Below are 27,925 nucleotides of genomic sequence, written 5' to 3'. Positions count from 1 at the left end.
CCCCATCCCAGCTGTTGCACCAGCCACAGCTCCTAGTGGCTCATGGGTGCCTCCTGCCCCACACTGGGGCCTGCCATAATAACTGGCCCAGGTACCAATGCCCAGGTTGGACCCCCTGTCTGGGGTGCTGTGCACCCCCTGGAGCCTGCCCTCCCTTGGGACCAGGGGGAGACTCCTGGCCTCAGCCAGTGCCTCCCCGGCCCATCTGGGTGGGGTGCCCACAAACCCTGTGCCCGCAGTTTCTGCTTTCTGGCTCTGCTTCCAGGGATCTAACCTCGGGGGGGTCTCAGCAATTCTGCGGCAGCACATAGACAGCGATGAACCTGCCCGCCCACAGCCCATTTTGAGGAACGGGTGATGGCGGCAGGCAATGCAACAGCTCAGTTTATTAAATGTGCGTGAGTCGGACAGCTGACGGTGTCGTCCTTATGCCGGACAGATGGCTTTACATTTAGGGAAGGACAGGCTGTCACTATTTACCACTATTTACACGTCCGTTTAACACTGCAGAGACCCGGTACAGAAACGTGGGGTGGTGGCTAGGGGAATCAGACAGACCAGGCGCGCGCCGTCAGGGCTGGACCGGGGCAACAGATGGGGCGGGGTGAGGTAATGCTGTCGGAGCTCGGGAGGACCATGCCGGTGGGCACGGCGCCCCGAGTTCAGCACCCACGTGTGGTCATGTTGGGGGCCAGTGGCGGTCACTGTCCATCAGCCTCAGGACACCTCCACCCTCCCCGCGTCCTCAGACCCTCAGCTCCTTAGGACTGGCCCTGGAGCATTGGGGGGCAGACGAGGACACCTTGTCGCCCTGGTGCAGAGAGGCCAGGTGGCCAGGCAGGGGCCACGGTGGGAGGGAGGCCTTGCAGTGGGCGTACCTTGAGTTGATTGTCCAGAGACCGCGGACTGCCTGTCCCCTTCTGGAGACAGCTGGACTGGGCGGTGAGGTGTGGCTGTGGCCCCCACGGCAGGGGATGGAGAAGGCGAAAGTGAGCTCAGGACTCGGGGTGGGGGTGGGAGGCGGGGCTGGCAGCCATGTTGCGCACCTTGCTGCTGGGCAAGGCGTCACGGGCAGGAGCCGGCCAGACCCAAGTTCTGTGAGCAGTACCAGGCGTCTCCCCGTCATCGCTGCCACCACGCTCCCCCAAGAGGTAGCTCTGGGAGTTAGTTCCCCACGGCCCACATGGGGAAACAGAGGCAGGGAGCTGGGAGGGCGCCGCCCAGAGACTTACATATGTGGAAGGCAATGCCGCACCTCCTTCCTGCATAACCCTGGCCCTGTCACCAGCGACCTGGTGGCTGGCTTCGCCGTTTCCCTACCCTTTGGCGATTAGGGGCGCAGCGGGCCGGGGCGAGTGTGAGGGTGAGCACGTGTTTGGCATCCCCAAGTCCAAAAGCTCAGAAGAGACCACCAGGTTCCCCCTCAGGCCATGGATGGGGACAGCAAGTGTGAGACCCCCGCTGTGTCCTGAAAGGGGGCTCCTGGCAGGCAGGAGGTCGCCCCACTCAGCCTGCATTTTCCCCGCTCTCTGCTCAGCCATCCATGTCCCCCTCTTCCCCCAAAACAACCTGACAGCCTTGCCTGGCTGCGAGGTCCTAGGAGGGAGCGTTGGGCACCTCCAGCACCTGCTGGGTGGCGCACCTCGGTGACTTACGGACGTCCTGTCTGGAGCTCCTCGTCCTGCAGGGTGTGGGCCCGGAGCATGGGGTGCAGCGTGACATGCATTCAGAGAAGCAGCAGTGTTAACTGGGGGTGGGGGCTGGGGTCAGCTTTGCTCACAGCGGCCCTGAGTTGAGGACAGCTCCTTCTGCCAGAAAGGCTGGCCTTGCCCATGCTGGGGATGGGACGGGAGGGATGGTGTCATCCGTGGTGGGGCTGGGGTTTCCTTCTGAGCTCCATCCACCCAACCCTCAAACCCTGCTTCGTTCCTCCTGGAGAAGGCACGTGGGGCATTGAGCGTGTGCCTTCAGCCTGGGCAGATCCGTGGGTGAAGGCAGCGCCTGCTGGAGCTTTTCTGCAGAAAAGAGGTCGTCGGCTCCCTCTGCAGGACGAGGCGTTGCCCCAGTCACGGAGACCCGGCCCCTGCGAGTCCCACCCCGCGCAGGAGGCCCAGCTCCCAGCCTCCCCCGCCAGGGGATGAGGCAGCCGAGCCCCTCAGGCCCTTCTATCAGCTTTCACCTCATCTGGCACCAAATACTCTCCAGCCCTGCGTTCACCTGCCGGAAGGCCCCCGGACCTCCCGCCTTGTCCCAGAGCTTCGGGTGGAGGGCAAGGCTGGGTCCCCGCCCCAGCTGTGCTGTTTCTGGAGTTCTAGGGCCTAGCGCTTTATGCATCATGAACCAGAAGGGAATTGAAAAGGGACAAGATGAGCAGCGGTGCAGTCCTGGGCACTGACCACGCCCACATGTGATGGTCTCCGTAACGTGCAGGCTCCGCTGGGGAGAGGCCAGCGCGGGCTCCAGGTCCCAGGGCCTCGGGCTCACTGCCGGGACTCCCCTCAGTCTCCTTTCCATTGGCCTCGCCCGCCGCGGCTGGGCCGGGCCGATACTGACTCCAGCGACCCTTGGGGTCGCCCCAGCTGGTAGCCAGCATCTCCTCTGGGATGGGGTCCAAATGTCAGCCGGCCCGGCGTCTGCACCAGGGTCCCATCGTACGCAGCCCGCTGCCTTCCAGTCTTCCGCCAAGGGGTGCGACAGGCAGGGGGATCCGTTGGCCTCTGCCCCTCCCACCCCCACCCTTTTGGGCTCCGGGTTCCCTGAACACCGTCTGGGCGGGGCTTCCTGCCGGGGCTCGGCCACACCCCCACCCGCACTCCCACAGCTGGGGTTGAGAATGAAAACAATCCCTGCAAAGCCCTCATTAGCGAATTACCAGCGGCTGCAGTGATTACAGGCTTCGCCCCTGCGCGCCGCGAAGGCCCCCAGCTGGCAGGCTCGCCGCGGCGCCGCCCTCCCCCAGCCTCGCCCCACCTGCGGCGGGCGCCGTCACCTCCCCAGCGCTGCCCCTGCGAAGCAGCGGACCTGGAGGCTACCGCCTCCCTCGCCCGGGGTCAAGCAACGGCTTCCGACAGGGGAAGGGCCGCGCGCTCAGGGCTGGGCCAGGACGCCCTTGCCAGCGCTCCACGGTCGGGACTTGAGGCCTAGCGGCCGCCCCGTTTCCTCCTGGACCTCCGCGGCACAGAGGCAAGGTCTTCCGGTGAGGCGCGAGGTCGCCGTGCGCTGGGCGGGGGTTCTGAGAGTGGTGGGGCTCGGGTGGGCAGAGGCCCTGGGGCGACCTATGGGGGACGTCTACAGCGCAGGCCCATGGGGCAGCCAGACCGCGCCGCAGGGCCGGGAGAGAACGTTCCAGAAGGCCGGCCTAGGCCACTATTCCAGGAGGGTGGCGGAGGCAGTGGCCGGGGCTTTCTCCGCGGCCGAGTCGGTGGTGGCTGCGACCACCATGGGGCTGGGCACATAGTTGAAGGGGGGTACTCGGGCCGAGCGGCTGGGGGAGCCGTGCCGGCTGGCGGGGAAGCCCCCCACGGCGACCCCCAGGCCCTCGTGCACGAAGGGTGCGGAGATGGGAGCCTTGGCGAGGCTGGGACCGTCCACGTCGCTGCCGAGGAGGGAGAGCTGGCCGCCGGCGGGGGCCCCGGGGGGCTCCCTGGTCTCCAGGCTCGGGGACGTGCTGGAATTGGTCTTGGGGGCGGCGACCTCCTCGGTCTGGACCACGGCGTCGCTGGTCTTGCGCGGCGGGGGCCCGGCCGGGGCGTCCTCGGGCGTGGAGCCCCGCAGTGGCAGGGCCGTGGCGGGCAGCGTGCTGCGCAGGATGTGGGGCACGTCCTCATCTCGGATGCGCCGCCAGGTCGTGCCCGGCGCGGCCACCCTGGGGAGCGGCCGGGGCTCCCCGTCGCTGCTGCGGCGCGCGGCGTCGGCTGAGGCAGGGGCCGCGGGGACGGCGCCGTCGGGCCTGCGGGCCACGCTGATGTGCGGCAGCGACGCGTAGCGCTTGACAGTCTCCGGCCGGGCGGCGGGCGCGCGCACAGGCAGGCGGGACGGGCTCTCGGAGCTGGTGCGCCGGGCAGGGCGCTCGCCAGGGCCGGGTCGGGCCGCGGGGGGCCGCTGCCGGGCCGGGGCCTGCCGGGGTGCCGCTCGGAGCTCTTCGCAGCGCGAGGAGCAGAGGAAGACGGCGGGCAGCGCGGGCCGGCCGCGGCGGGGCGAGGCGCCCTGGGGGGCAGAGGCCGCGGACTCGGCCGAGGACAGCTCGGAGCGGCGGCGCCGCAAGCCCGGCGACTCCTTGATGAAGGTCAGCTGTCGCCGGAAGCCCGAGCGGTCGGAGGACTCGCTGCCGCTGGAGAGGGCTGAGGCCACACGCACCAAGCCCAGGCGGCCCCCGCGCGCCCCCGGGCCCGCCTCGGTCCCCGCCCGGCCCCTGGGGCCCGGCTCCGGGACTGCCCGAGCCAGCGGTGGCGGCCCACGCCGGGCCGGCCTCTGCATGAACGGAATCCGCACGGGCGATCTCTGCGTCTTGTGCTGCTTCGCCAGAAGGGTGCGCGCCGGCGTCTTGGGCACCGGGGAGGCTCCGGGGCCGGGCAGGGCCCCAGCAGCCTGGGTGACCGGGGGGCGCTTTCTGGGCAGGGGCTGGGAGGCGGGCGAGGTCTGGGAGGAGCTGGAGGAGGGGGTCTTGGCGAGGCGGGCGGGCGGTGTGGCGCTTCTGGGGGGCTGGCTCAGCGTCGCCAGCTCCGAGGTCTTGCCAGGCCGGTGTAGGCTCCGCGACCGCTGCTGCCCGGGGCTCGGGACTTTGGCTGGAGCCGCGGGCTGTGCCAGGCAAGGGGGCGCCACCTTCCGCGGTGTGGCGCGGGGGCCGGGGGTCCCTTTGGGCTGGGCACGGGGTGCCGGGCTGGGGACGTAGATCACTGTTCGTCCCCGGAGCACAGCTGGCACCCCGGCCGTGGTCTTCTGTGTGCCACGTGGCTTCTCGGGGCCTGCAGGGGAACGGGGGCTCCCGCTGGTCTTGACTGAGGCTGCGCCCCTTTTCTCTGGCCGCCGGGCACTGCCCATTTCTCCCTCCGCCTGTCGTCCCTTCCTGTGCTTGGGGGGCTGTAGGGTGGATCCCACCGACAGCCCGGATACGAAGGACAGGATGGAGTCGGACTCGGACGAGGCTTCCCGCGTGGCAGCTGCTGCCTGGTGCAGCCACGTGACAATTGAATTGGCGCCCTCCTGGATGGCGCGCCACTCCACGCTATCCAGGTCGGAGGCCCGGTCCGAGCCGGCTGCCTCCTCGCCGCGTTCCCGGGACCCCTCTGTGGGCCGCTCATCCAGCCGGGTGGCTCGGGGCTTGCGGCGCCGCAGGCCAGACACGGGGGGCCGGCGCCTGGGCAGGGCCGAGCTGATGCACCGCTGCAGAAGCTCCTCCGCGGCCCGCGGGCTGGGCGAGCTGTCGCGTCCGCCTCCTGGGCCCGGGTCCTTGGTGACCGCGGGCTCCCGGCCTCGTGGATGGACGGCCGGCGGCTCCGAGGGCTCGGGCTCGCTGAGGGAGCTGGCGGAGGAGCTCAGGGAGTAGCAGGGCGGGGTCTCGTCAGCAATGAGGCTGGGCTGGGTCCGGGCGGGCGGCGGGGCGGCTGGTGCAGCCTTGGACGGGGCAGGGGCCTCCTTCCGGCCCTGCGGACGCTCCCGCGTAAAAGCGCGAGGGATGGCCGATGTGCGCCGGTGGGTTGGCGTGGGCGCGGCCGCCGGGGGCTCCTCGTCCGAGTCGTTGCCGTAGAAGCAGTACACGGCCTCCTCAGTGGGCGTCGTGAGGCACAGCGACTGGAGCGCCCCGTCCCCGCGGGTCCGGCCGGGCTTTGAGCCGTCCTTGTCTGCGGGGGCGCTCGGGGGCCGGCCCAGGGGCAGCTCCAGCCCTGCTCGGTTCTTGCCCGCGCCCCGAGACTGCTCCGCGCTGCGGCCGGCGCCTCCCGCCTTGTGCCGGTGCCCCATGGCCTGTCTAGCAGAGGTGGGGCGGCCGGTGGGTCTTTGCCTGCCCGCTGGTCCCCCAGGCTGGTCCCTGGGGGGTCCCTGCAGCGTCTCGTCGCTGAGCGAGGCGGCGCTAGAGAAGTTGACCGGCGTGCCCTCCGCGGAGTCAGTGCAGGAGTCGTCCTCCTGGGCTGGGGCTGGGGCGGGCACCAACATGTAGACGGGCACGGGGAGTGCGCGGCGACCTGGCACCAGCGCGGAGGCCACCTTGCGCAGCCGGGCAGGCACGGCGGCTCCCAGGCACTCCCGCAGCAGTTCCAGCTCCTGGTCCGCGGCGCCGCGAGGGCGAGAACCCGTGGGCGCCGGCCCCTCCTCCCGCCGCCGGTGCCCTGCAAAGTGGAGGCCGGCGCCCCCGGCGCCCCCGCCGCGCTCGGGGCAGGCCGAGGGCAGCAGCCGCAGCTCCACGTCCTGCTGCACGTAGTGCTCGTGCAAGGCCAGGGCGCTGAGGCTGGAGGCGCACGAGAAGTTCTCGTCTGGCTTCTCCACGGTAAAGCGCACGCTGCCTGCGTCCAGCTCAGATGGCAGCCGGCAGCGCTCCCTGCAGTCGGCGATGTCCAGGAAGCGCTTCACGTAGCTCTCCCACTGCAGGCTGAACTGGGTGGCCTCGGGGGGACCCTGTGGCGCGGGCGCCAGCGGTGGCGTCTTGCTCCGGCTGGGAGGCATGGTCTGTCCGGGGCTGTCGGGCAGCTCGCTAGGGCTGATGGTGCCACTGCCCTGCCCGCTGCAAGGGTCACTGGGGATGGAGCTGGCGATGGACGGGCTCTCGAAGCTGCCCAGCGAGCTCACAGAGCTGCAGCGGCTCAGCACAAGCGGTGTCTCCTGCACGTAGTTCTCCGACGAGCTGGACGGCGTGGCGTCTTCCACCCCCAGGCCCCGGCCTCGGTTACGGCGGGGAGCCGGAATGGCTACGGGCAGCGAGGTGGCCCCGGGCGCCCGCCACGTGCTGTCCAGCTCAGCCTCGCTGGGGCCGGCCTCCTCCAGCCCCTCCAGGGAGGAGTCACTGTCATCCAGGTCACCACCCTCGCTGGGGCCTGGGCGGTCGGCCGAGGACAGCGAGGAAAGGGAGCTGCATCGGGACAGCGAGAGTGGCCCCTCTTGCGCCGCCAGTTTCTGCAGTGCCTTGCTGGCCACAGACAGCGGGGCAGCCGCCAGCTTCTCGGGAACCTTGCTGAGATGGTCTGCCGGCAGCCAGGCCTGCTTCCGGGCCCCTGGAGAGGTTCCAGGCCCCGCGAGGGGCTCTGCCCCCGCCCTTGAGGCACCCTCAAGCAGTGGCACGTGCTGATAGGTAGGCGACAGCTTGATGGTGCGCACGCGGGCGTCAGCGGATGTGGCCTCGCGGGCCGGGGGCTCGGCCTGGCCGCCGGGCAGGTCAAGGTCAAGCCGGCTGGGCCGAGGCTGCCCACACTTGGGGTCCTCGCGGCGCGAAGCCAGTGCGGCCAGCGGGCAGGGCAGCATATGTTCGCGTGGGCAGTACCCGTCGCTGGCACTGCCGCTGTTGAGGCTGTCGTTGGAGAGGCTGGCGTGGGCCGCCTTGAGCCGCAGCAGCGGGTGCGCCCGGCTTCCTGCCTCTCGCCGCCCGCCCTCCGGGCCGCGGCATGGCGAGCAGGACTGGGCGCGGCCCTCCCGTGGCGCCTCCTGCCCCGGGTCTCCAGAGCTGAGGCTGAAGCTATCGTCGGACGAGGTGTGCAGGGCGGAGATGTCCTCCACCAGCTGGTCGATGCGCGCCACTGCAAGCGCCAGCTTGGCCTTCGCCTTGGCCGCCACGGCTGCCTCCCCACTGGTGTCCTTCTCTGCCTCCTTACCGCCTCGGCGGGTGGGCGGGGTGCGAGCCAGCGCCTGCCCCTGCAGGAAGGGGCTGCCCAGGAAGAGGGACAGTGCGGCAGGGCTGGCTGGCTCCCTGGTGGCCGCGGCCGCAGCCAGGGATGACGGTGCATCGTCGTCGTCAAAGCAGCCCGAATCGGAAGCGTAGTCTTGGGCCAGGCCGTCCAGGTGTCGCAAGGGCGGCAGCGGCTTCTTAGTGGCGGCCTCGGCAGCCGGGGGGCCCTGCTTCTCCAGGTGCTCCAGCGCCTGCGCGAGGTGCCGTGCGTCTAGCTCGGCCTCCAGCGCCCGCTGCTTGCGCACGTACAGGCTGGGCACGCAGCTGCCTGGGGACACGGCGGTGGCGGCCGCCTGGTGCTTGGCGGGCCGATGGGCCAGCAGGTTGCGCAGGGCGGCGGCGCTGCCCATGGCGATCATCTTGTGCTTGGAGTGCACCAGATTACGTAGCATGCCCACGGCGCCCAGGTCCCACAGCAGCTCCTGGTCACGGGCGCTGCGGGCCGACAGGTTCCAGAGCGTGCCGCACGCGTTGCTCACGATGGTCAGGCTGTGCGAAGTCAGATGCTGCAGCAGCGTCTGCAGACAGTTGTGATCCCGGAGCACCTGCCTGTAGGCACAGGGCGGGTTAGCCTGGGCCACCCCCCACCCTCCCCTGCCCACCGAAGGATGGGGGGGCCAGATGTGGCAGGTAAAAGTAAACGCATCTGGTTAGGTTTGGATCTTGGAAAGACTAATTTTTGGTATAAGTATATCCCAGAGATTGCATGACAGAGACTAAATTATTTTTTTTTTTTTTTGAGATGGAGTTAAAAAAAAAAAAAAAAAAGTAGGTCGGGTTCAGTGGATCACACCTGTAATCCCAGTACTTTGGGAGGCCAAGTGGGGTGGATCCCCTGAGGTCAGGAGATCGAGACCATCCTGGCCAACATGGTGAAACCCTCTCTCTCTTAAAAATACAAAAATTAGCTGGGTGTGGTGGCGAGCACCTGTAATCCCAGCCACCCGGGAGGCCGAGGCATGAGCACTGCTTGAACCTGGGAGGTAGAGGCTGCAGTGAGCCGAGATCGCGCCACTGCACTCCAGCCTGGCAAGAGACCAAGAATCCATCTCAAAAAAAAAAAAAAAAAAAGGAAAAAACAGCATGCACATATCCTATGTGGTATCTGGGATATACTTAGATAGATTCTGTCTATATCTATCTTTTTTGAGAGAGAGTCTCGCTCTGTCGTACAGCCTGGAGTGCAGTGGTGCAATCATGGCTCACTGCAGCCTCCAACTCCTGGGCTCAAGCAATCTTCCCGCCTCAGCCTCCCAAAGGGCTGGGATTACAGGCGTGAGCCACGATGACCAGGTAAAAATAATATTTTGTGTTTTCATAAATAACATGTAAATATTTTTATTTTAATATTTCTTATTTAACAACATTTTTATTTTAATAATTTTTTTTTTCTGAGATGGAGTTTCACTCTTGTTGCCCAGGCTGGAGTGCAGTGGCATGATCTCGGCTCACTGCAACCTCCACCTCCTGGGTTCAAGCGAGTCTTCTGCCTTAGCCTCCCAAGTAGGTGGGATTACAGGCACCCACCACCCCGCCTGGCTGATTTTTATATTTTTAGTAGAGACAGAGTTTCACCGTATTGGCTAGGCTGGTCTCAAACTCCTGACCTTAGGTGATCCACCTACCTCGGCCTGCCGAAGTGCTGGGATTACAGGCGTCCACCACCCCACTGGCTAATTTTTATATTTTTAGTAGAGATGGAGTTTCACCATATTGGCTAGGCTGGTTTCAAACTCCTGACCTCAGGTGATCCGCCCACCTCGGCCTCCCAAAGTGCTGGGATTACAGGCGTGAGCCACCGCGCCCAGCCAATAAGTTAATTTTTAGTATATCCGATGTGTATTTGAGATGTACTTCAATTAAAAATATTATTTATTTTTATGAATAAGTATTCTCTATTGTTTAGTAAATATTTTAATGAAGACAGTTATATTAATATGATTTAAAATACACTTGAGACAGGGTCTCACCCCCATCACCCAGGCTGGAGTGCAGTAGCATGATCACAGGTCACTGCAGACTCAACCTCCTATTGTCAAGTGATTCTTCCGCCTCAGCCTCCTAAGAAGCTGGAACTACATGTGGACGCCAAGCCAAGCTAATTTTTCTTTTTTTTTTTTTTTTTTGAGACAGTTTTGCTCTTGTTGCCTAGGCTGGTGTGCAATGGCATGATCCTGGCACACTGCAACCTCCGCCTCACAGACTCAAGCAATTCTCCTGCCTCAGCCTCCCGAGTAGCTGGAATTACAGGCATGAGCCACCACACCTGGCTAATTTTTTTTTTTTTTTTTTTTTTTTTTTTTTGAGGCAGAGTCCCCTCTGTCGCCCAGGCTGGAATGCAGTGGTGTGATCTCACCTTACTGCAGCCTCCGCCTCCCGGGTTCACGCCATTTTCCTGCTTCAGTCTCCCGAGTAGCTAGGACCACAGGTGCCCGCCACCATGCCTGGCTAATTTTTTTGTATTTGCAGTAGAGACGGGGTTCACCATGTTAGTCAGGATGGTCTGGATCTCCTGACTTTGTGACCTGCCCATCTTGGCCTCCCAAAGTGGGATTACAGGTGTGAGCCACTGCGCCCGGCCCACACCTGGCTAATTTTATATTTTTTAGTAGAGACAGGGTTTCTCCATGTTGGTCAGGCTGATCTTGAACTCCCAACCTCAGGTGATCCGCCCACCTCGGCCTCCCAAAGTGCTGGGATTCCAGGTATGAGGGACCGAGCCCAACCTGAAGTAATTTTTTCTTTTTTTTTTTAAGACGGAATCTTGCTCTGTCGCCCAATCTGGAGTGCCGTGGCACAATCTCGGCTCACTGCAAGCTCTGCTTCCCGGGTTCACGCCATTCTCCTGTCTCAGCCTCCTGAGTAGCTGGGATTACAGGCACCCGCCACCATGCCCAGCTAATTTTTTGTATTTTTAGTAGAGATGGGGGTTTCACCGTGTTAGGCAGGATGGTCTCGATCTCCTGACCTCGTGATCCGCCCACCTCGGCCTCCCAAAGTGCTGGGATTCCAGGTATGAGGGACCGAGCCCAGCCTGAAGTAATTTTTTTTTTTTTTTAAGACGGAATCTTGCTCTGTCGCCCAATCTGGAGTGCAGTGGCCCAATCTGGAGTGCAGTGGCACAATCTCAGCTCACTGCAAGCTCCGCCTCCCGGGTTCATGCCATTCTCCTGTCTCAGCCTCCTGAGTAGCTGGGATTACAGGCACCCGCCACCACGCCCAGCTAATTTTTTGTATTTTTAGTAGAGATGGGGGTTTCACTGTGTTAGGCAGGATGGTCTCAATCTCCTGACCTCGTGATCCGCCCGCCTTGGCCTCCCAAAGTGCTGGGATTACAGGTGTGAGCCACTGCGCCTGGCTGCCTGAATTTTTTTTTTTTTTTTTTTTTTTTTTGAGATGAAGTTTCGCTCTTGTTGCCCAGACTGGAGTGCAGTGGCACAATCTCGGCTCACCGCAACCTCCGCCTCCTGGGTTCAAACGATTCTTCTGCCTCAGCCTCCCGAGTAGCTGGGATTACAGGTGCCCGCCACCACACCTGGCTGATTTTATATTTTTAGTAGGGACAGGCTTTCTCCATGTTGGTCAGGCTGGTCTTGAACTCCCAACCTCAGGTGATCTGCCTGCCTGGGCCTCCCAAAGTGCTGGGATTACAGGCATGAGCCACTGCGCCTGGCCTGAAGTAATTTCAATGTAATAAATAGGTCTGCATTTTAGTATATCTCACGCAGTATTTGGGACGTATTTATGCTTTAAATAGCAGCCCCTGGGGAAGCCTTGGGAGCATGCATTCACGGGAGGACAGTGCCCAGCCCAGCCCTGTGCCCGCCCCGAGCGCAGCTGCCTGTGTGCGGGTGGGGGGGTGGGGGCCGACCTGTAGTCCTCACGGGTGGCGACGAGGCTGGACACATTGCGGAGGATGCCGCCGCCGCTCTCGATGATGGCCAGCGAGTTGCTCTGACACTTGTAGGTCAGGGTGCTCACCAGGAAGCCCAGGGCGCCATCCACCTGGCAGATGGCCACCTTGTTCTCTGTGCTGTGTGCAGACAGATTCCACAGGGCGCTCAGCACGCTCTTCAGGGTGGACTCCTGGACGAGGGGCGGGAGAGGGGCGGGTCAGGGCCTGAGTGGCCCGGAGGAAAGGCTCCCACGCTCACATTCAGTGAAGTTGGGTTTTTTTGTTTTTTGTTTTTTTTTGAGACGGAATCTCTCTCCCCCAGGCTGGAGTGCAGCGGCGTGATCTCGGCTCACTGCAGGCTCCGACTCCCCAGTTCAAGCGATTCTCCTGCCTCAGCCTCCCGAGTAGCTGGGATTACAGACACCCGCCACCACGCCTGGCTAATTTTTTGTATTTTTAGTAGAGACGGGGTTTCACCGTGTTAGCCAGGATGGTCCTGATCTCCTGACCTTGTGATCCGCCCGCCTCAGCCTCCCAAAGTGCTGGGATTACAGGCGGGAGCCACTGCGCCTGGCCCAGTGAGGTTGTTTTTTTGAGACGCAGTCTTGCTCTGTGGCCCAGGCTGGAGTGCAGTGGCGCAACCTCCGCCTCCTAGGTTCAAGTGATTCTCCTGCCTCAGCCTCCCGAGTAGCAGGATTAACAGGTGCGCGCTGCCACGCCTGGCTGTTTTTTTTAGTAGAGATGGGCTCTGACCATGTTGGCCAGGCTGGTCTCAAACTCCTGACCTCAAGTGAGCCACGGCGCCCAGCCCACATTTGCTTTCAAAGAGCAGTGACATGAGGAGTGAGCCCCAGCCGGTCTGAGGCTGGACCACCTGCTAAGCAGTGAGCTGTTCAACTTGATTTCCTCCCAAGTCGGAGAGCTCGCCCGCTGCCGCCAGCCGTCTCCTTCCAGTGACTGAAGAACCATCCCTGCCGCCCACCGGGTGCCCACCTTGGTGGCCCGCAGGACACACTGCACCAGGGCAGTCACGCTGCCCGCCTCCCTCAGCACCTTCTTGCTGTTGATGTCGGCCCTCCAGGACAAGTTCCGAAGGATGCTGGACACCACCTGGGTGGGGTGAGGGGCAAGTGTGGTGGGACTAGGGTCCAGGCCCCCCAAACCCCCCAGCAAACGTGAGTCTGCAGAGAGTCGGACGGGACACCCCTGCCAGCCCACCACACCGCTGGGGAGGGGCCTCTGCCTATCGGGGACACCCTGGAAGACTTTCCCAGCAACCCGCCCTGTACCTGGTGGAGCTCCTCACTGTCGGAGGCCAGCTGGGCCACGATGGCCTCCATGCAGCCGCGGCGCGCACACAGGGTGGCCTGTTGGGGGTTATGCAGCCGGGGTCACGGGGTTGGGACACAAGGGAGACTGTGCCCCTCACCTCCCAGCCCCGTCTGTGTGCTGCAGCTGCAAACCTGCTGATCCTGACCACTACAGGGGACGGTTACCCCATGCTCAGGTCGGGAAACTGAGGCCCAGACAGGGGCAGACACCCAGCCTCGGGGCCCTGAGGCCCCCTCTACAATGAGGGCCATTTTCTGCAGAGGCAGCAACAGGGTGGGCGTGAGGACACCGCCAGGTGGGGAGGTTCAGCACGGGCTCCCGTCCCCCCACACCACACTCTCTGGGCCTCAGTCTACCCGTCTGTAAGTTGGGGACAAGTGGCCCCAGCTCTCAGGGCTGTTTCGAGGCTGGGATGAGTTGGAAGGAGGCTCAGTCCCTGGAAGACCGGATGAGGAAAGTGCCAGCCCACCCACTGCCCCCGGGCACCTTGTTGGCAACGTCCCCAAAGGTGAGGTTGGTGAGGGTCATGCCCGCGTAGCGGCGCAGCGCCAGGTTCAGCGGGTCCCGGGTCATCTTGTGCATCTCATAGTCAACCTGCAGCAGCTCTGCCACGGCCTGCAGCCCACCTGTGAGGACCCGACAAGGTTGGTGGGTGGCGGGGACGGCCCTGCCTGCTGCCCAGCGCCCCACCTCACTCCCTTGCCCAGAGGCCCTCCCTACGCCCCAGACCTGCCCTCAAGTTCCCCTTCCAGGCCCAAGTCTGAGATCTCCTCCAGGAGCCGGTATGGCCTCACCCTGCTGCCAGACCCACAGGGGTACCCCCAGTGCCCTGTGACTGCCACCCCCGCCTCCTGTCAGCCCTCGGCCCTGGCTCACGCTTCCTCCAGCCACTGGGCCTCTGCACCTGTTGTGCCCTCAGCCTGGAATGCTCTTCCCTGCCCTGTTTGATAGGTGCCTCGGGGAAGGCCCCCTGAGTCCTCTAATAATCCACCCCAAGACCATCAGATGGAGAGCAGCATCCCCAGCACAGACAGGGCTGTGGGGATGGGTGACGGCCATACCCACCCTCTTCACTCGCCCGGCTTCCCCATTACAAAAGGGGGAATCAACGGGGAGATGGCGCCTGTGAGTCAGAGGGAGAGGAGGACTTGTCACCAAAACACTTTTCTCCCTCTTCAAAGACAACAGAGGCCAATGTGACTGTTCTCAGGGCAGGGGTGGGTCAGTGGAGACACCCTTTGGGGAAGTGAGCTAGGGACATATCTCAGAAAACTTCCAGCCTGAAACGCGTACATTCAGGTTCACCACAGCACGATTCACAGAGCCAGGAGTGGGGGGCAGCTAGAGCATCCATAGGAGGACAAGTGGGTCAGCCCAGCGTGCCCCGTGCACACGATGGGATGTCACGCAGCCTCAGAAGGGAGCCAGGCTTTGGCCGGGTGCGGTGGCTCCTTCTGCCTGCAACTCCAGCACTTTGGGAGGCTGAGGCAGGAGAATCGCTTAAACCGGGGAGGCAGAGGTTGCAGTGAGCCGAGATCGCGCCACTGCACTCCAGCATGGGCAACAGAGCAAGACCCTGTCTCAAAAGGAATGAGGCTCTGAAACAAACAGACTATGGTGTAGGTGCACCTTGAGGATGTCACGCTCAGTGGGAGACGCCAGGCATAAAATGACAAATCCTGTGTGATTCCACTCCTAGGCGTTCCCTAGCTCCATCAGATTCACAGAGACAGAAAGTAGGATGGGGGTGGGTGCCAGGGGCTGGGGACAGGATGGGCAGGAAATGTTTCACCGGGACAGAGTTTGAAGATGTAAAGTGGCCGGGCGCAGTGGCTCGCGCCTGTAATCCCGGCACTTTGGGAGGCCGAGGTGGGCGGATCACCTGAGGCCAGGAGTTTGAGACCAGCCTGAGCAACACGGTGAAACCCCATCTCTACTAAAAATCCAAAAATTAGTCAGGTGTGGTGGCGGGCACCTGTAATCCCAGCTACTCGGAGGTGGAGTTTGCAGTGAGCTGAGATTGTACCACTGCACTCCAGCCTGGGCAACAGAGTGAGACTCTGTCTCAAGAAAGTTACAGCAAGACTTTTCTTTTTGAGACAGGGTCTGGCTCTGTTGCCCAGTCTGGAGTGTGGTGGCATGATCATAGCTCCTTGCACCTTTAACCACCTGGGCTCAAGAGATCCTCCCACCTCAGCCTCCCCAGTAGCTGGGACTAATTTTTTTTTTGTAGTGATGGGGTCTCACTATTTTTGCCCACCCTGGTCTCGAACTCCTGAGCTAAAGTGATCCTCCTGCTTTGGCCTCCCAAACTGCTGGGATTACAGGTATGAGCAGCCTCGCCCGGCCTCAATTACTTTTTATATTGACAAAGAGAAGATGTTGCAATGTCCTCAAACGTAAAACACCCCCTACAGTTCCAATTCTGGGCCTGTCTCTATCTATCTATCTTTGCCCTTCTGGTCCGTTCCCTGTTCTAAGCCCCAGGGAACTTAGGGCTGAAAGTCACCCCCGAGGCCTCAGACCAGATCCGGAGGCCACACGCAGCTCATGGGGACAGAGGGCCCAGGGTGACGGTCCACTCAGGAGAGGTGCTATGTGACTCCAGGGAGTCTGTCCCTCTCCGGGCTCCAATCCCCAGCCCTGACCATACAAGCTCAGATGACCCAGCCTCTGTCCCTTTAGCGGCCGAGGAGCCACCACCTGTTCGGGGGCTGGAGGATGGCCTCGCAGAGGACCTGGGACACTCACCTAGCTCGTTCATGGCACGGCGGTACTCCTCCTCAAAGGACAGCTTCATAACAGCACAGGTGGCCTGGCAGATCTGCGGCTCGATGGGGATCGGGTCTGTGGGCACAGGGACCAGATCAGAGCCCCCATTCCCAGGAAATGACCCAGGTGACTCCCGAAGGTCCCCCCCCCCCCCCCCCCGCAACCTGCCCGCCCCAGGCCTGAAGGATCCCGGGAGTTTCGCAAATGGCTGCAAAGTTGGGACTTCCTTTCCCAGCCTCTCTAAGATGGGATGATGGGGTGGCCTCTCTCACTCAGCCTTGGGAAGGGAGGCGAGGTAGTTCTGGAGCACCACACCTTTCAGCTGTGCTTCTGCCCTTTTTAAAAATAAAACTGACGAGACAGGGTCTCGCTCTGTTGTTCAGACTGGAGTGCAGTAGCATGATCTCAGCTCACTGCAGCCCCAAATTCCTGGGCTCAAGCAATTCTCCTGCTTCCGCCTTCCAAAGTGCTGGGATCACAGGTGTGAGTCACAGCGCCCGGCCCCCCATATTAACTTTGCGATCAACTGCAAAAAAAGAATCTCAAAGTCTGCACCCAACTTTCCAGAGTTACCCACGATCCGTCCATGCATTCAGCGACTTCCCGAGCGTTTACTCTGCGCCAGGTACCATCATGGGCGGGTCTTTTCCCAACGTCAAATGCCCCCACAGGCCTCGGCGGGAGCCTGGTACTGCAGCCTCCAACGCCAGAAGGCAGGCAGCAAAGGCTGGAGGTCCTAGTCGCCCATCCCCCGGGAAGCCCTAGCTGCACGTTAATTGCGCGGAGGGGGCCCACCAGGCCGGGCACTCACCGCTGCCGGCGCCGCCTCCCTCGGGCCCGCCGTCTCGGGCCTGCAGCCAGTCCCAGCAGGTCTCGCAGTAGGCCCGGATCTGCTCCAGCACGTGCAGGACGCGCATCTCCTTGCGCGCCAGGCCCTGGTCCGGCTGCGAGAAGACGATGTTGTGCAGCGCCGCGTTGGCGCGCATGCGTGCGTCCTTGGCGCCCGGTGCTCCTGGGGCCCCGGCGCGACCCCCGGCCGCAGCCTCGGTGCCGTGGAGGATTTGCAGCAGCAGAGGCAGACAGCCCGAGCGGCGCATGGCCACGCAGCTCTCAGGCGAGCTGGACATGGCCAGCAGCGTGCGCGCTGTATCCTCCTGGTCGCGCGTCGCCAACATGGACAACAGCCAGAAGACCACCTCCACCTGGGGGGAGGGCAGGGTCAGGGTGGGGTCCCTCACCTGCCCCCCGCACACCTGGAAACCCGGTCGGAGCCCTGTGACCGCTGCCCCGTCCCCAAGGGCAGCCCCACGCCCACCTGGGGGACAGATGAGGGGACACTAGGAGGCTGCACACGTGCTTCGGGGAGGCTGGCCCCCCTCACCTGGCATTCCTAGGGTGGCAGCGCACAGCCAAGGGACTCCACGGGGACGTCTATGGTGCCCCACTCAGCCCCCGCTACGGGACGTATTTCCCCATCCACCGCGCCAGGCCCGCAGCTTCTGCATGAGCCGCACGCCAGAGGGACCTTCCTACACCCGAGGGGGTGCTGGATGGAGGCATAGGAGGGCACCACCACTGGCGAGGATGCAGACCTGATCCCCCTTCCAGCCCAGACAGCTGCGCCAGCCCCCGTTCCACCCTCCCCCTCACCTTGCTGTTGCCCGGCTGAGGGGTGCCATCCTCAGGGTGTGTGGGGACCTCTGTCTCGGGGTCCTCGTCCACCGGCACCGACTTCACCGCCAGCAAGGCCTGCAGGGAGAGCACCAGGGTCGGGGGTACAGTCCCAGAGCACCCCAAAGAGCACCCAGTCTGCTCACCCGTGATGATGTGGGCGGGGGCGGGCAGAACTCGAGGAGCCCCGTTCTGCCTGGGCCGACACCACCCCTGGGCCCTGGCTCTGCCCCACCCGGTACCTGGGGCTCCGTCTGCTGCACTCGGTCCTGCGCCTCCAGCAGCTCCTTGTCAATCTGCTCCAGGCGCGAGGCGCGGATCTGCTCAGGACCACACGAGGGCAAGTGCTGGAGCTGACCCCGCCCCCGGCTCTGACCCCGCCCCCGGCTCTGACCCCGTCTCTCCCTGGGATGACCCCACCCTGGGCTCTGACCCCGCCTCTTCCTGATAACCCCGCCCCAGGCCCTGACCCTACCTCTTCCTGGGATGACTTCGCCCTGGGCTCTGACTCTGCCTTCTCCCTGATCCAGCCCTGCCAGCTCCCTAAGCCCCGCCTCCTAAGATATGACCCCACCCACTGTCTAAACCCCGCCCTTACCTAGTCTATCCCAGGCTCTGACTCCTCCCACTTCCCATTTGGGCTCCACCCAGAACCTAGACCTCGTCCTTCTAGGCCCCACCCACCTGCTGATCTGGCCCTGCCCACAGGCCATGCCACCTTCCACTGTCGCACCCCACCGCCCTTGTGCTCAGGCTCTGAGCCTCCTGACTCCACCCACCAACACCTCCAGCTTCTGGCCCCGCCTCCTGAACCAGAACCCGCGCCCCCCAACCCAGGATGCATAAGACTCCTCCCATTACCCCAGACCCCGCCCATAATATCTGCACTGACTTGCCCAGTGGCGCAGGGCCCCGCCTACCGCCGCGCCACCCCGCCCACCGCCGCACCTGTGCCCGCTGCACCATCTCGTCCGAGGTGCCGAAGCGCTCCTCCATCAGCGAGCGGATGTGCTGGGCCTCGAACTCAAGCTGCTGCCGGATCAGGTCCATCTGCATCGAGAACTGCTGGCAAAGGCAGGCGGGCGGGCCACGGTGAGGGGCGCCCGGGCCAGGCCCCGTTCCTCCCCCACGCCGCTTCCCGCACCCTGAGTGGGGCGGGCGCGCTGCCCCCTGGCTCCCCGGCCGGCTCACCGTCTCCACGTGCGGCAGCTCGTCCAGGCGCTTGGACAGGCCCTGCAGCTGGGAGTAGTACCAGAGCTTCTCCTTCTCCTCCTTCTCAATCTCATTCAGCAGGAAACACCTGGGGAGCAAGTCAGCGGGGGCGGGCTCAGAGGCCGGCGCCGTGTGTGTTTATTTTGATATTTGTAATCACTTGTTAGCGCTTACTGTATGCCAAGTTTAATAGGCAACATGGCAATGTCTCTCCCGTGGCGCTCCCCGAGCTAGGGTAAGGGGGGTGGGTATTGAAATTAATTGGGGGATGCAAAAAAAATTAAAGGAGAGAAAACAGTCTGGGCAACATAGTGAGACCCCCTCTCTAAAAAGGAAAAAATAAAAATATAAAATATAAAAATAGCCAGTCAGGCGCGGTGGCTCACGCCTGTAATCCCAGCACTTTGAGAGGCTGAGGCAGGCGGATCACGAGGTCAGCAGATCCAGACCATCCTGGCTAACACGGTGAAACCCCGTCTCTACTAACAATACAAAAACAAAATTAGCCGGGCGTGGTGGCGGGCACCTGTAGTCCCAGCTACTCGGGGAGGCTGAGGTGGGAGAATGGTGTGAACCCGGGAGGCGGAGCTTGCAGTGAGCCGAGATCGCGCCACTGCACTCCAGCCCGGGCAACAGAGCGAGACTCCATCTCAAAAAAAAAAAAAAAAAAAGTACAAAAAATGAGCCAGGCATGATGGTGCGCACCTGTGGTCTCAGCTACTCCCTGACATGGGAGGCTGAGGTGGGAGAATCACCTGAACCCGGGAGTTCGAGGCTGCAGTGAGCGATGATCATACCACTGCACTCCAGCCTGGGTGACAGAGTGAGACCCTGTTTCAAACTATATGTACTAAACAAAAAAAAAAAAAGAGAGAGAGAGAGAGAGAAAGCAATTCCTTTGGAAATTCTCCTCCTTGAAGAAAGACTGAGGGAGGCTGTCCTGCCTCTAACACTTCTCCCATACTTGCTAACCTCCCTCCAGCTTACAAGGTAGCTTCAGGCTCAAAGTGCTGCTCCAGGTGCAACAGAGGTTTCCCTTAATCTCATGGGAGACACGGCCATTCCCATTTTACAGGGCAGGAGTCTTAGGCTGGGAGGGTTTAGGGGAGCTGAGTGAGGTCCCACAGCAGAGCACAGACAACCCCATGCGGCTCTTCAATGGCCCCATCTGACCCCACATGACCCCACCCAGCTGCACAGGGTGCCCGGACCCTGCCTCCCTCTGCTGGCCCTGAGCCCACGTTTCTTGGGCCACAGCTCTCTCTCTACAAAGACTGCTTTGAGCCCCTCTGGCTCCAGGCCTGGCTGAGCCCTGGCACCGGACACAGCCCGGTCCCTGGCGACGCCTGCGTGTCGCGGACCCCTGGGGACGTCTCCAAGGAGCCTTTCCCTCAGCCAGGAACGTCCCCCATCGTCTCTGAACTCCAGCAGAGGTCAGCCCGGCTGGAGAGGGGGAGGGAGGCCACGTGGGGACGAAGCTCTGAGGTGGGCGGGGTTGTTCGGTGGGCGGTGCCATATGCAAGTGGGTGGGGCGTGTGAGGTGTGGGCGGAGACATATTCGGGTGGGCGAATTAGAGGGCAGAGCCCGCTGGGGACCGAGTCATGCTCCAGCTGCCCGAGGCTGGGTTCCCACGCCCACTCACCGTTCCCGGTCCAGTTCCTCCAGCAGCCGGATGGTGGCCCGGCTCAGCTCCCCAAAGCTGTCCTTGGAGGGCCCGGAGCCGTGTACTGGGCTGCCCTCGGGGGTCCGGGCGGCAGGCTCCGGGCCCAGGGTGGGCGGCTGGAACTTGAGGTTGTATAGGCTGGTGATGTCCATCTGTAGGGCTGGATGGGCGGGGACAGGGCGGAGGTCAGCGGCCCTGCCTGCCTTTCCCCCCAGCCTCCCCCACTCCCTCTGCGGGTGGCCCCACCGCTCACCCTTCAGCTGCTCCAGCACCTCCGTCTGCCCCGAGGACACCAGCACTCGGGCCTCCTGCTCCAGTTTTCCCTGTAGGTGCTTCAGGACCTCCTGCAGGGGCGGGAAAGAGGGCGGGAAGCCATCAGCCACTGCACTGGGCTGCCGGGGGACACCACCCCGGGACCCTAGCCCACCTCCTCCATGTAGGCCCCCACCTTCATGCCCGACGTCTCTGTCTCCAGCTTGGACAGGTGGCTGGAGTTGTCCCTTAGCTCCTGCCTCAGGTGGCTGTTCTCAGCCTTCAAGGCCTCCACCTGCCGCACCAGCTGCTCGTAGGGCGCCACGGAGCTCGCCATCTTCAGCTCCTGCAGCGTCTGGGATCACAGGGTCAGAGGGTTCAGCTGATGGTCTGGGGAGGGCGCGGTGATGCCTTCCGGACAGACGGCCCCTGACCTAAGCCCCAGCCATCCTGCCTGATCCTGGGTTGGGGGGGTCTCAGGCAGGAGTCACTGGTGTGGACAAGTACAGGCCCACGTGGTGCTGGCCAGGCAATCCGGGGCGCAGAGGGGCAGGTGGAGTGAGAGGTGGCCCCAAGGGGAGACAGAGGGGCCAGCAGACAGACGTACAGACAGCTGAACGTCCAACTGACCAGTCGACCGACAGACGATGGGTCAGCCTCTCCTTCCCAGCCCCCAGGACACATCCTGACAGCCGGACAAACACACAGACAGCTGGGACAGCGTAACCCAGCAAGCCGACTGGCCAGCCCAGCACCCCCAGGCTCACAGCCAGAGAGGGCGACAGACAGACAGACAGGACCCTCCCCCATAAAAGCAAGCCTGCCCAGAGGCTGACAGCCAGACACGCGGGGCGGACAGACCACCAGCTGTCCCTGCCGATGGACAATGAAAACACCACGAAGGCCAGTGGGTGACACCTAAGCTGTGCAGAAACGGCAGGACAGATGGACCCAAGCCCACCGCCATCACCGCAGCAGCCCCACCACCCTCCATCGGTGGCTGAGCTCAGGGTGGCTACCTGTGTGGCCCGCACCCCCTGCGCAGCCTTCAGCTGTTCCCTGCCGGCCCCGGCAGCCCCTGCCCCATCCCTTGACTCTGCCAGCACCGCTGGCTTCTTTGTGCCTCTGGCCGTCTTCTGGCTCTGGCCTGGCCTCCTCCCTCTGTCCAGCCGGCCGGCGCCTCCTCCCTCGGCTCGGCCCTCCCGCCGGAGCCCCCCTTCATGCCCCCCTTCCCTCTTTGTTCCTTTCCCATCAGCGCTCGCCTCCTCCCTCCGCCTTTGTCTCAGACGCACCAATGGCAGCCCATCCCTCTGCCACCTCCCCCTGCCAGCCTGAGCCCCCTCCTCACACCGGCCCTGTCCAGCCCACCTGCTCCTCCCCTCCCTCCTCCACCTGGCCACACACATGTATTCACCCGTCATTTGTTCTCTGACCCCCAGGTGCCCCCTCATCCCCTCCCCTCCCACCCAAATGTCACCAGGGGCACGGCTGGGACAGGAGTAGGGGTGGGGGCTCAGTCGCAGGTAGGAGGATGGAGTCCGGCTGTCCCGTCCTGCGTCAGGGGACGCAGTGTGTGGCTTGCCATGTCATCCGGCTCCTTCTCGGTCTGTCCTGAGTCTCAGGGACCACCATTTGGCTGTTCCCAGAGGGAGACACGAGGCCCTAGGAACCGAGGTCTGGCACCCAGATGCTGCCCCAGAGGGGCTGGGAAGTCCAGGCTGGAGGCCCGACAAGACCCGCCCCTCTCTGGCCTTGGGTTGCCCCTCTGAGGAACCTGCAGGGCAGGAGTGCCCAAGGGCAGGGTGGGAGGGGCACAGGGACTGGAAGTCAGGTGGCAGAGGCTGGCAGCCATCACCTCCCACCCTGATCCGATGATGTCCAAGGCTGTTCAGGTCTCCGGTGGGGATCAGGCTTGGGGTTGGGGGCTACACGCAGGGAGACCCTGGGGTCTGGCTCGAGCCCCATGTTCCAGCTGAGGTCACCATCCCATGCCCAGCCAGGTGGAAGGACCAGATGACATGCAAAGCAACACACGTCTGCCTCCTGCTCCCCAAACCCAGGCCTCCCCCACATGGCTCTTCTCAGCTGACCCACGCCAAGCCTCAGACACCTTCCCTCTCCCCACATTCGGTGGTCATTTCTGCATCCTCATCAGACTGAGCTAGTCCCTCCAAGCTCTGCCCAGCGGGATCGTGCCTCCCCCAGCTCCTGACGCCCCTCTGTCAGGACATTCTGATCAGCCTCTTCCTGGCCTCCCACAGTCCCCCGTGCACAGCCAGAGGGAGCTTTAAACGTCACAAGTGAGATCCCATTTCTCCCATGCTCAAACACCTTCCATGGCTCCCCAGTGCCCTCAGGATACGCTCCGACTCCTCCATGTACACCGCGACTCACTTAGAGGCTGGAGGCTCTCTTCTCTCAGGCCTTTGCACGTGCAGTTGCCCTGCCTAGAGCACCTTTTCTAAGTCCTGCCATCCCACACAGTGCAGCTTCTTCCACGAAGCTCTTCTGCCTACTTTCACCCCCAGGTTGCATCGTGTGGCCTCCTGGGGGCCTTCCTGAGCGATCACTCCCTGAAGGCACCATGACTGGGGGCTGGTCTTATTGAGTGGGCTGCATTTCAGGGGAGGGAGGCATAGGTATGGGAAGCCAGGCCCAAAGGGGCCTTTCTCCTTCCTTTAATCCAAACCCCCTCTTTCCAGAGAGGGAAACTGACACCCAGAGAGGTGCAGCAACACCCCTGAAGACACACCACAGGCCTGCCCATCCCTTCCTCCGATCACCTCAGGGAGGTCCGGATAATGAAGCCTGTGAGTGGGTGTGTGCGCAGGACCGGCTGCAGAAACGCTGACGCCCAGCTCACCGGGACTCAGTTTCCCCTCCAGCTCCCACTCTGGGGAAATGCAGGGTCCAGAGTCTGTGCTGACGGGCAGTGCTGAGAGACAGGGATGGAAACCTCGACGCGAGGCGGAGGTCGCGCCCCTGCCCTCCTCCCCGAGGACACACACCCGCTTACTTGCAGCTGGGCTCGCGGGGCGCCCGGGTCTGGGGCCTCCTCCCTCTGCGCAGCTCCGCGGGCCCCACCGGAGATCCCGGCCCGGGGTGGCCTCGGAGCGCGCGGGCTCCGGGGTCTCCGCGGCGCGGGCAGGGGCTCCGGGGCGGACAAAGCCCGGTCCGGGCCTGGGCAGGCGGCGCTGCCGCTCCTAGCGCTGGGCGAGACCACCGCGAGCGGGGGAGGATGCGGGATGAGGGATGCGGGTGAGACAGCCAATGAGGGCGCGGGAAGACGGGCTGGTGCCATGGCAACAGCCAATGGCGGCCCGGGGCGGGGACCGGCGTCTACCGCGGGGCGTCGGGCCTCCGCGCGGGCTCAGGGGCCGTGAGTGCGGGGGGCGAAACCCCCCCGAGGGAAGGGGGTGCCCCGAGGACCAAGATTCCTGTGTCCCGCACTTTATTGCAGGGTGCAACGGCCTCTTAAAACCTCCTGCGTCTGGATTTGCAGAATTGGAGAGTAAAACATCAAATCCTGGATGTTACATCAGCATCTTGGCGGGGGAGGGGTTTCCAGGGCAGTGGCCGGGCTGGGGCCAGGCCTGCACCCACCCCACAGGTCCAGCCTGGCCTGGTGCAGATGCGTCAGGGTGGGCCAGGGTTCGGGTCCAGGCTGGAGCTCCCTGAGGGTCCTGCCTGGTGGGGAGGGGAGAGGGGAGGAGGGGCAGGCCACTGGGGAGCACCTGGGACGCTGCATCTCCCCACATTTCTCCCTGTCTCCCCAACGGAGCGTCAGGTCCTCCTGTAACTCCGTTGCTCTTCATGTCCCTCTCTCTTTCTGTCTCCCCCTCTGTTCTCTGTCTCTCAATCTCTGTGTCCATGTGTCTCTGCCCCTGGTCGGTCGCACACTTAATTCACCCTCACGGACCGAAGGCCAGAGGAGGGAAGGGCCAGGGGTCCCAGGAGTCGCCATCTCCAGGTGTCCTGGATGCTCCATGAGTCCCTGGAAGCCATTTGAAGGTTTAACACACAGAGCCCGTACCTGCAGCTCGGAGCAGCCCTTCCTGCTCTGGACACAGACTCACAGCACAGAAAGGGAGGCGACTGGGGCCAGAAGAGTGATTTTTTTCCGTGCTGGGCATGCAGGCAAATCATTCGCCGCTCAACCCTCGGTTTCCTCCTCTGTAAAATGGAGAGGAGGCGGAAGATTCTGCAAGGGCTGGTGCAGGGAATGATAGGAGAGGGTGGGAAGGTCCGAGTATTCAAGGCCCCGCAGACAAAGGCAAGGGAGGACCCGTGCTGTTTCCTGTTGGGCCTTGAGCTGAAGACCCGAGGGCCTTGTCCCGGGCCAGCACTGCCAGGGGCTGAGAGCCCTTTGGCCTGGCTATCTGGGAGCCCCCAGAGCTGGACGCAGCTGTCCCCACTGGTTGGGTCTGGGGAGGCAATGCAGTGGGCAGACACAGGGGATCTTTTCTTTTTTCTTTTTTTTCTTTTTTTTTCTTTTTTTTTTTTTTTGAGACGGAGTCTTGCTCTGTAGCCCAGGCTGGAGTGCAGTGGCACGATCTCCGCTCACTGCAAGCTCCGCCTCCCAGGTTCACGCCATTCTCCTGCCTCAGCCTCCCGAGTAGCTGGGACTACAGGCGCCCGCCACCACGCCGGCTAATTTTTTGTATTTTTAGTAGAGACGGGGTTTCACCGCGTTAGCCAGGATGGTCTCGATCTCCTGACCTCGTGATCCGCCCGCCTCGGCCTCCCAAAGTGCTGGGATTACAGGCGTGAGCCACCACGCCCGGCCTTTTTTTTTTTTTTTTTTTTTTTTTAGATGGGGTCTTGCTCTGTCCCCCAGGCTGGAGTGCAGTGGCGCGATCTCGGCTCACCGCAACCTCCGCCTCCTGGGTTCAAGTGATTCTCCTGCCTCAGACTCCTCAGTAACTGGGATTACAGGCATGTACCACCATGCCAGCTAATTTTTGTATTTTTAATAGAGAGGGGGTTTCACCGTGTTGGTCGGGCTGGTCTCAAACTCCTGACCTCATGATCCGCCCGCCTCGAAGGGGATTTTTTTCTGGAGGCTGGAAGGCTGCCCTGAGAAGTGAACAGCAGTGATCAGGAGGAGAGGCGTTCCAGGCTGAGGGAAGATCAATGCATGCTTGGGACACAGGGGGTGTCTGGTGGAGCCATGGGGTAGGGCGCGTGGTGGGGTTTGACAGGTCAAGCCGGGGCAGAGCTGGGCGAGGCTGAAATGGGGTTGGGGATGCAGAGCCCAGGGCCCTGGCTTCAGCTCAGCCTTGTTGTCCCTGTGTCCCCCTGGGCATGTCTCTCTCTGGCCTCAGTTTCCAGTCTTGTTTACTGAAGGGTGGGTTGGATAATCCCTGCCTCCCCCCCAAAGAGGAACTAAGTCCCACCTCCCTGTGTAGTTTCAGATGTCTCAGCTCCCCAGGCCCCCATCAGGCAGGGGTTTGGGGGATCCAAGGTCAGTCCTGTCCTTGTATACATGGGGAAACTGAGGCCTGGGCCAGGGAACGTGTTGCCTGAGTTCATCTGTGCCAGCCAGGCCTCCGGAGTGACACTGAGCCTCCCTTCTTATCCCTCTGGGGGTGGCCAGGGCCTGGAGGGCTGAGGGTACATGGGGGCTGAGGCCCCAAGACAAGATGCCCTTGGCCCCAAATCTACAAAACATTATGTCCCTGAACAATCCCCCTCTACACACTAAAATCCTCGACCCTGTAAATCCTTGAACCACAGCCACACTCAGACATCACCAGACATTTCAGAGCCTCAAGAACCCCCCACAGCCCCCTAAGACTTCAGGAGACTGAGAGAGGTCTCCCCCTTCTCCCACTGCAGAACGCAGGGCCTAGCCCAAGACTCCGACCTAGGCTCCTCCCTGGGGTCCTCCACGCCCCCTACTGCTGCTGGGCTAAAGGGGAAGTTGCATGAAATGCTCACTCCCCCACCCCTGTCCTGTGACACCTCCCCGCAAGTCCGCAGCCTGGCACACGGCTCACTCTTGGAGTGTCTTTGAGCCTTCTGAGTCTGACCTCGAGCTGTCCCCGCCCCCTTGATGCCTCCTCTGTGCCAGGGGCTAGAGGCAGAAACAGGGGCGGCCCCCATCCGGAGCTGGGTGGGGACAGAGAAGGCACCAGGTCATCGCGGGAGGATAGAGACGGGCCGCCGCCGGCTGGGTGGCCGGGCAGAGCCCTAACCGGTGAGGAGGCCACCGGAGGTGGGGGAGGGTGGGGTAGGCCGGTCCAGGCCGTGCCCTGAAGCCTGACCGCCGCTATGGGCCTCAGTTTCCCCGGCGGCGAGTCGGCAGACGTGCGCCTCCGTCAGCACCGCGGACAGCTCCCCGGCCCCCGCCCCGCGTTCTCTTGCGGGCGCCTTAGCTCCGCAACGAGGCTCCGGCCTCGAAGCGTGACCTTGGGCTCCCCGCTGCACCCCCCCAGCCTCAGTTTCCCCTCCAATGAGGGATGTCACAGCCGCGAAATTCAGACGATTCCGGAGGCTGGAGAAGCGCTGGGGTCGGGAGCGGACGGATACGAACAGCAGCGGCGGCGAACGTCAAAGCAGGCCATACGCTCGCGCCCAGAAGGGGAAACTGAGGCCCAAAGAAGCGCAGGGCGTGGCCCAGGCCCCCACCCTGCGCAGGGCCGAGCCTCCGCAGGATGCCCCCGCAGCCGCCCCCGCCGCCCCAGCTGGCGCAGCCTCCGCGTCGGCGCAGTGAGGAGGGGTCCGAGGGTCTCCTGCAGAGGCCGAGGGCTGGGCTGGGCGAGCCCTGCGCTTGCGCAGACCCGGGCTGGGGGTCGCAGCGGCGCACGAGAGGGGCTTCCATCCCCGCCAGCCTTCCGAGGCGGTTTCCCCGGCAACGGTCTCTACGGCGAACGCACTAGACCCCCGACTCTGCAGCCTCCGCGCGCTCGCCCCATGCGCCCCCCGCCGCCGCGCCCGCTGTTCCCGCGGTGTGGACCCCGCCCCGTTCCTGCGCGGCCCGGAGCCCTCCCCAACGGCCCGACCCACGCGCCCTACCTGGTCCCCGAAGAAGGCCGAGTGCAGCAGGCTCAGGAGCCCCAGGAGCCCCATGGAGCCGCGGCCGCCCCGGACCCGCCGCGCCCCGCCCCTCGGCGGCCAGGGTGGGGGTGCGGGACGCGAACGGGGCCGCCCTGCGCCTGCGCGGAGAGGGGCGGGAGGGGTCAGTCCGCGGGCCCGGGGCGGGGCTCCTCCCGAAAGGGGCGAGGGCGTGCCGTGGGGTCTGGAGGTGCTCGCGGG

General features: G+C 63.4%; 1 protein-coding gene across 5 annotated transcripts; it reads right to left on the bottom strand.

The window, feature by feature from the left end:
* Positions 1-366: 366 nt before the first annotated feature.
* On the bottom strand, positions 367-27,796 carry APC2 (APC regulator of WNT signaling pathway 2). Of its 5 annotated transcripts, none has more exons than XM_016934568.3 (15): positions 27,686-27,795; positions 20,865-21,023; positions 20,670-20,760; positions 20,396-20,576; positions 18,732-18,840; positions 18,489-18,602; positions 17,783-17,860; positions 17,520-17,618; positions 16,681-17,071; positions 15,849-15,944; positions 13,584-13,723; positions 13,055-13,132; positions 12,759-12,875; positions 11,742-11,956; positions 367-8,419 (listed from the first exon to the last, which is right to left on the bottom strand). In XM_016934568.3, exons 1-15 carry the CDS (start codon positions 27,737-27,739, stop codon positions 3,367-3,369), a joined length of 6,975 nt encoding a protein of 2,324 aa, XP_016790057.3. In that variant the 5' UTR covers positions 27,740-27,795; the 3' UTR covers positions 367-3,366. The 5 variants fall into 5 exon arrangements, with proteins under 5 accessions (XP_016790057.3, XP_016790061.3, XP_016790056.3 ...); XM_016934572.4 differs by lacking the exon at positions 27,686-27,795 and adding an exon at positions 23,677-23,894 and having other exon boundaries at positions 18,489-18,605; XM_016934567.4 differs by having other exon boundaries at positions 3,282-8,419; positions 18,489-18,605; positions 27,686-27,796.
* Between the last annotated feature and the right edge of the window lie 129 nt (positions 27,797-27,925).

Source organism: Pan troglodytes, chromosome 20 (assembly GCF_028858775.2).
Source record: "Pan troglodytes isolate AG18354 chromosome 20, NHGRI_mPanTro3-v2.0_pri, whole genome shotgun sequence".
Taxonomy (NCBI): Eukaryota; Metazoa; Chordata; class Mammalia; order Primates; family Hominidae; genus Pan; species Pan troglodytes.
Note: the sequence above shows the minus strand (reverse complement) of the source record. Positions and strands in the feature narration are given on the sequence as shown.

Excerpts from the sequence above, each read along its gene's own strand:
- APC2 (XM_016934569.4), bottom strand. The coding sequence starts at position 22,119 with ATGAGGGGGCACCTGGGGGTCAGAGAACAAATGACGGGTGAATACATG. Across the intron at positions 18,841-20,395 it reads GAGGAACTGGACCGGGAACG|GTGTTTCCTGCTGAATGAGA; the intron begins GTGAGTGGGCGT and ends CTTGCTCCCCAG. Across the intron at positions 13,133-13,583 it reads TTGGGGACGTTGCCAACAAG|GCCACCCTGTGTGCGCGCCG; the intron begins GTGCCCGGGGGC and ends AACCCCCAACAG.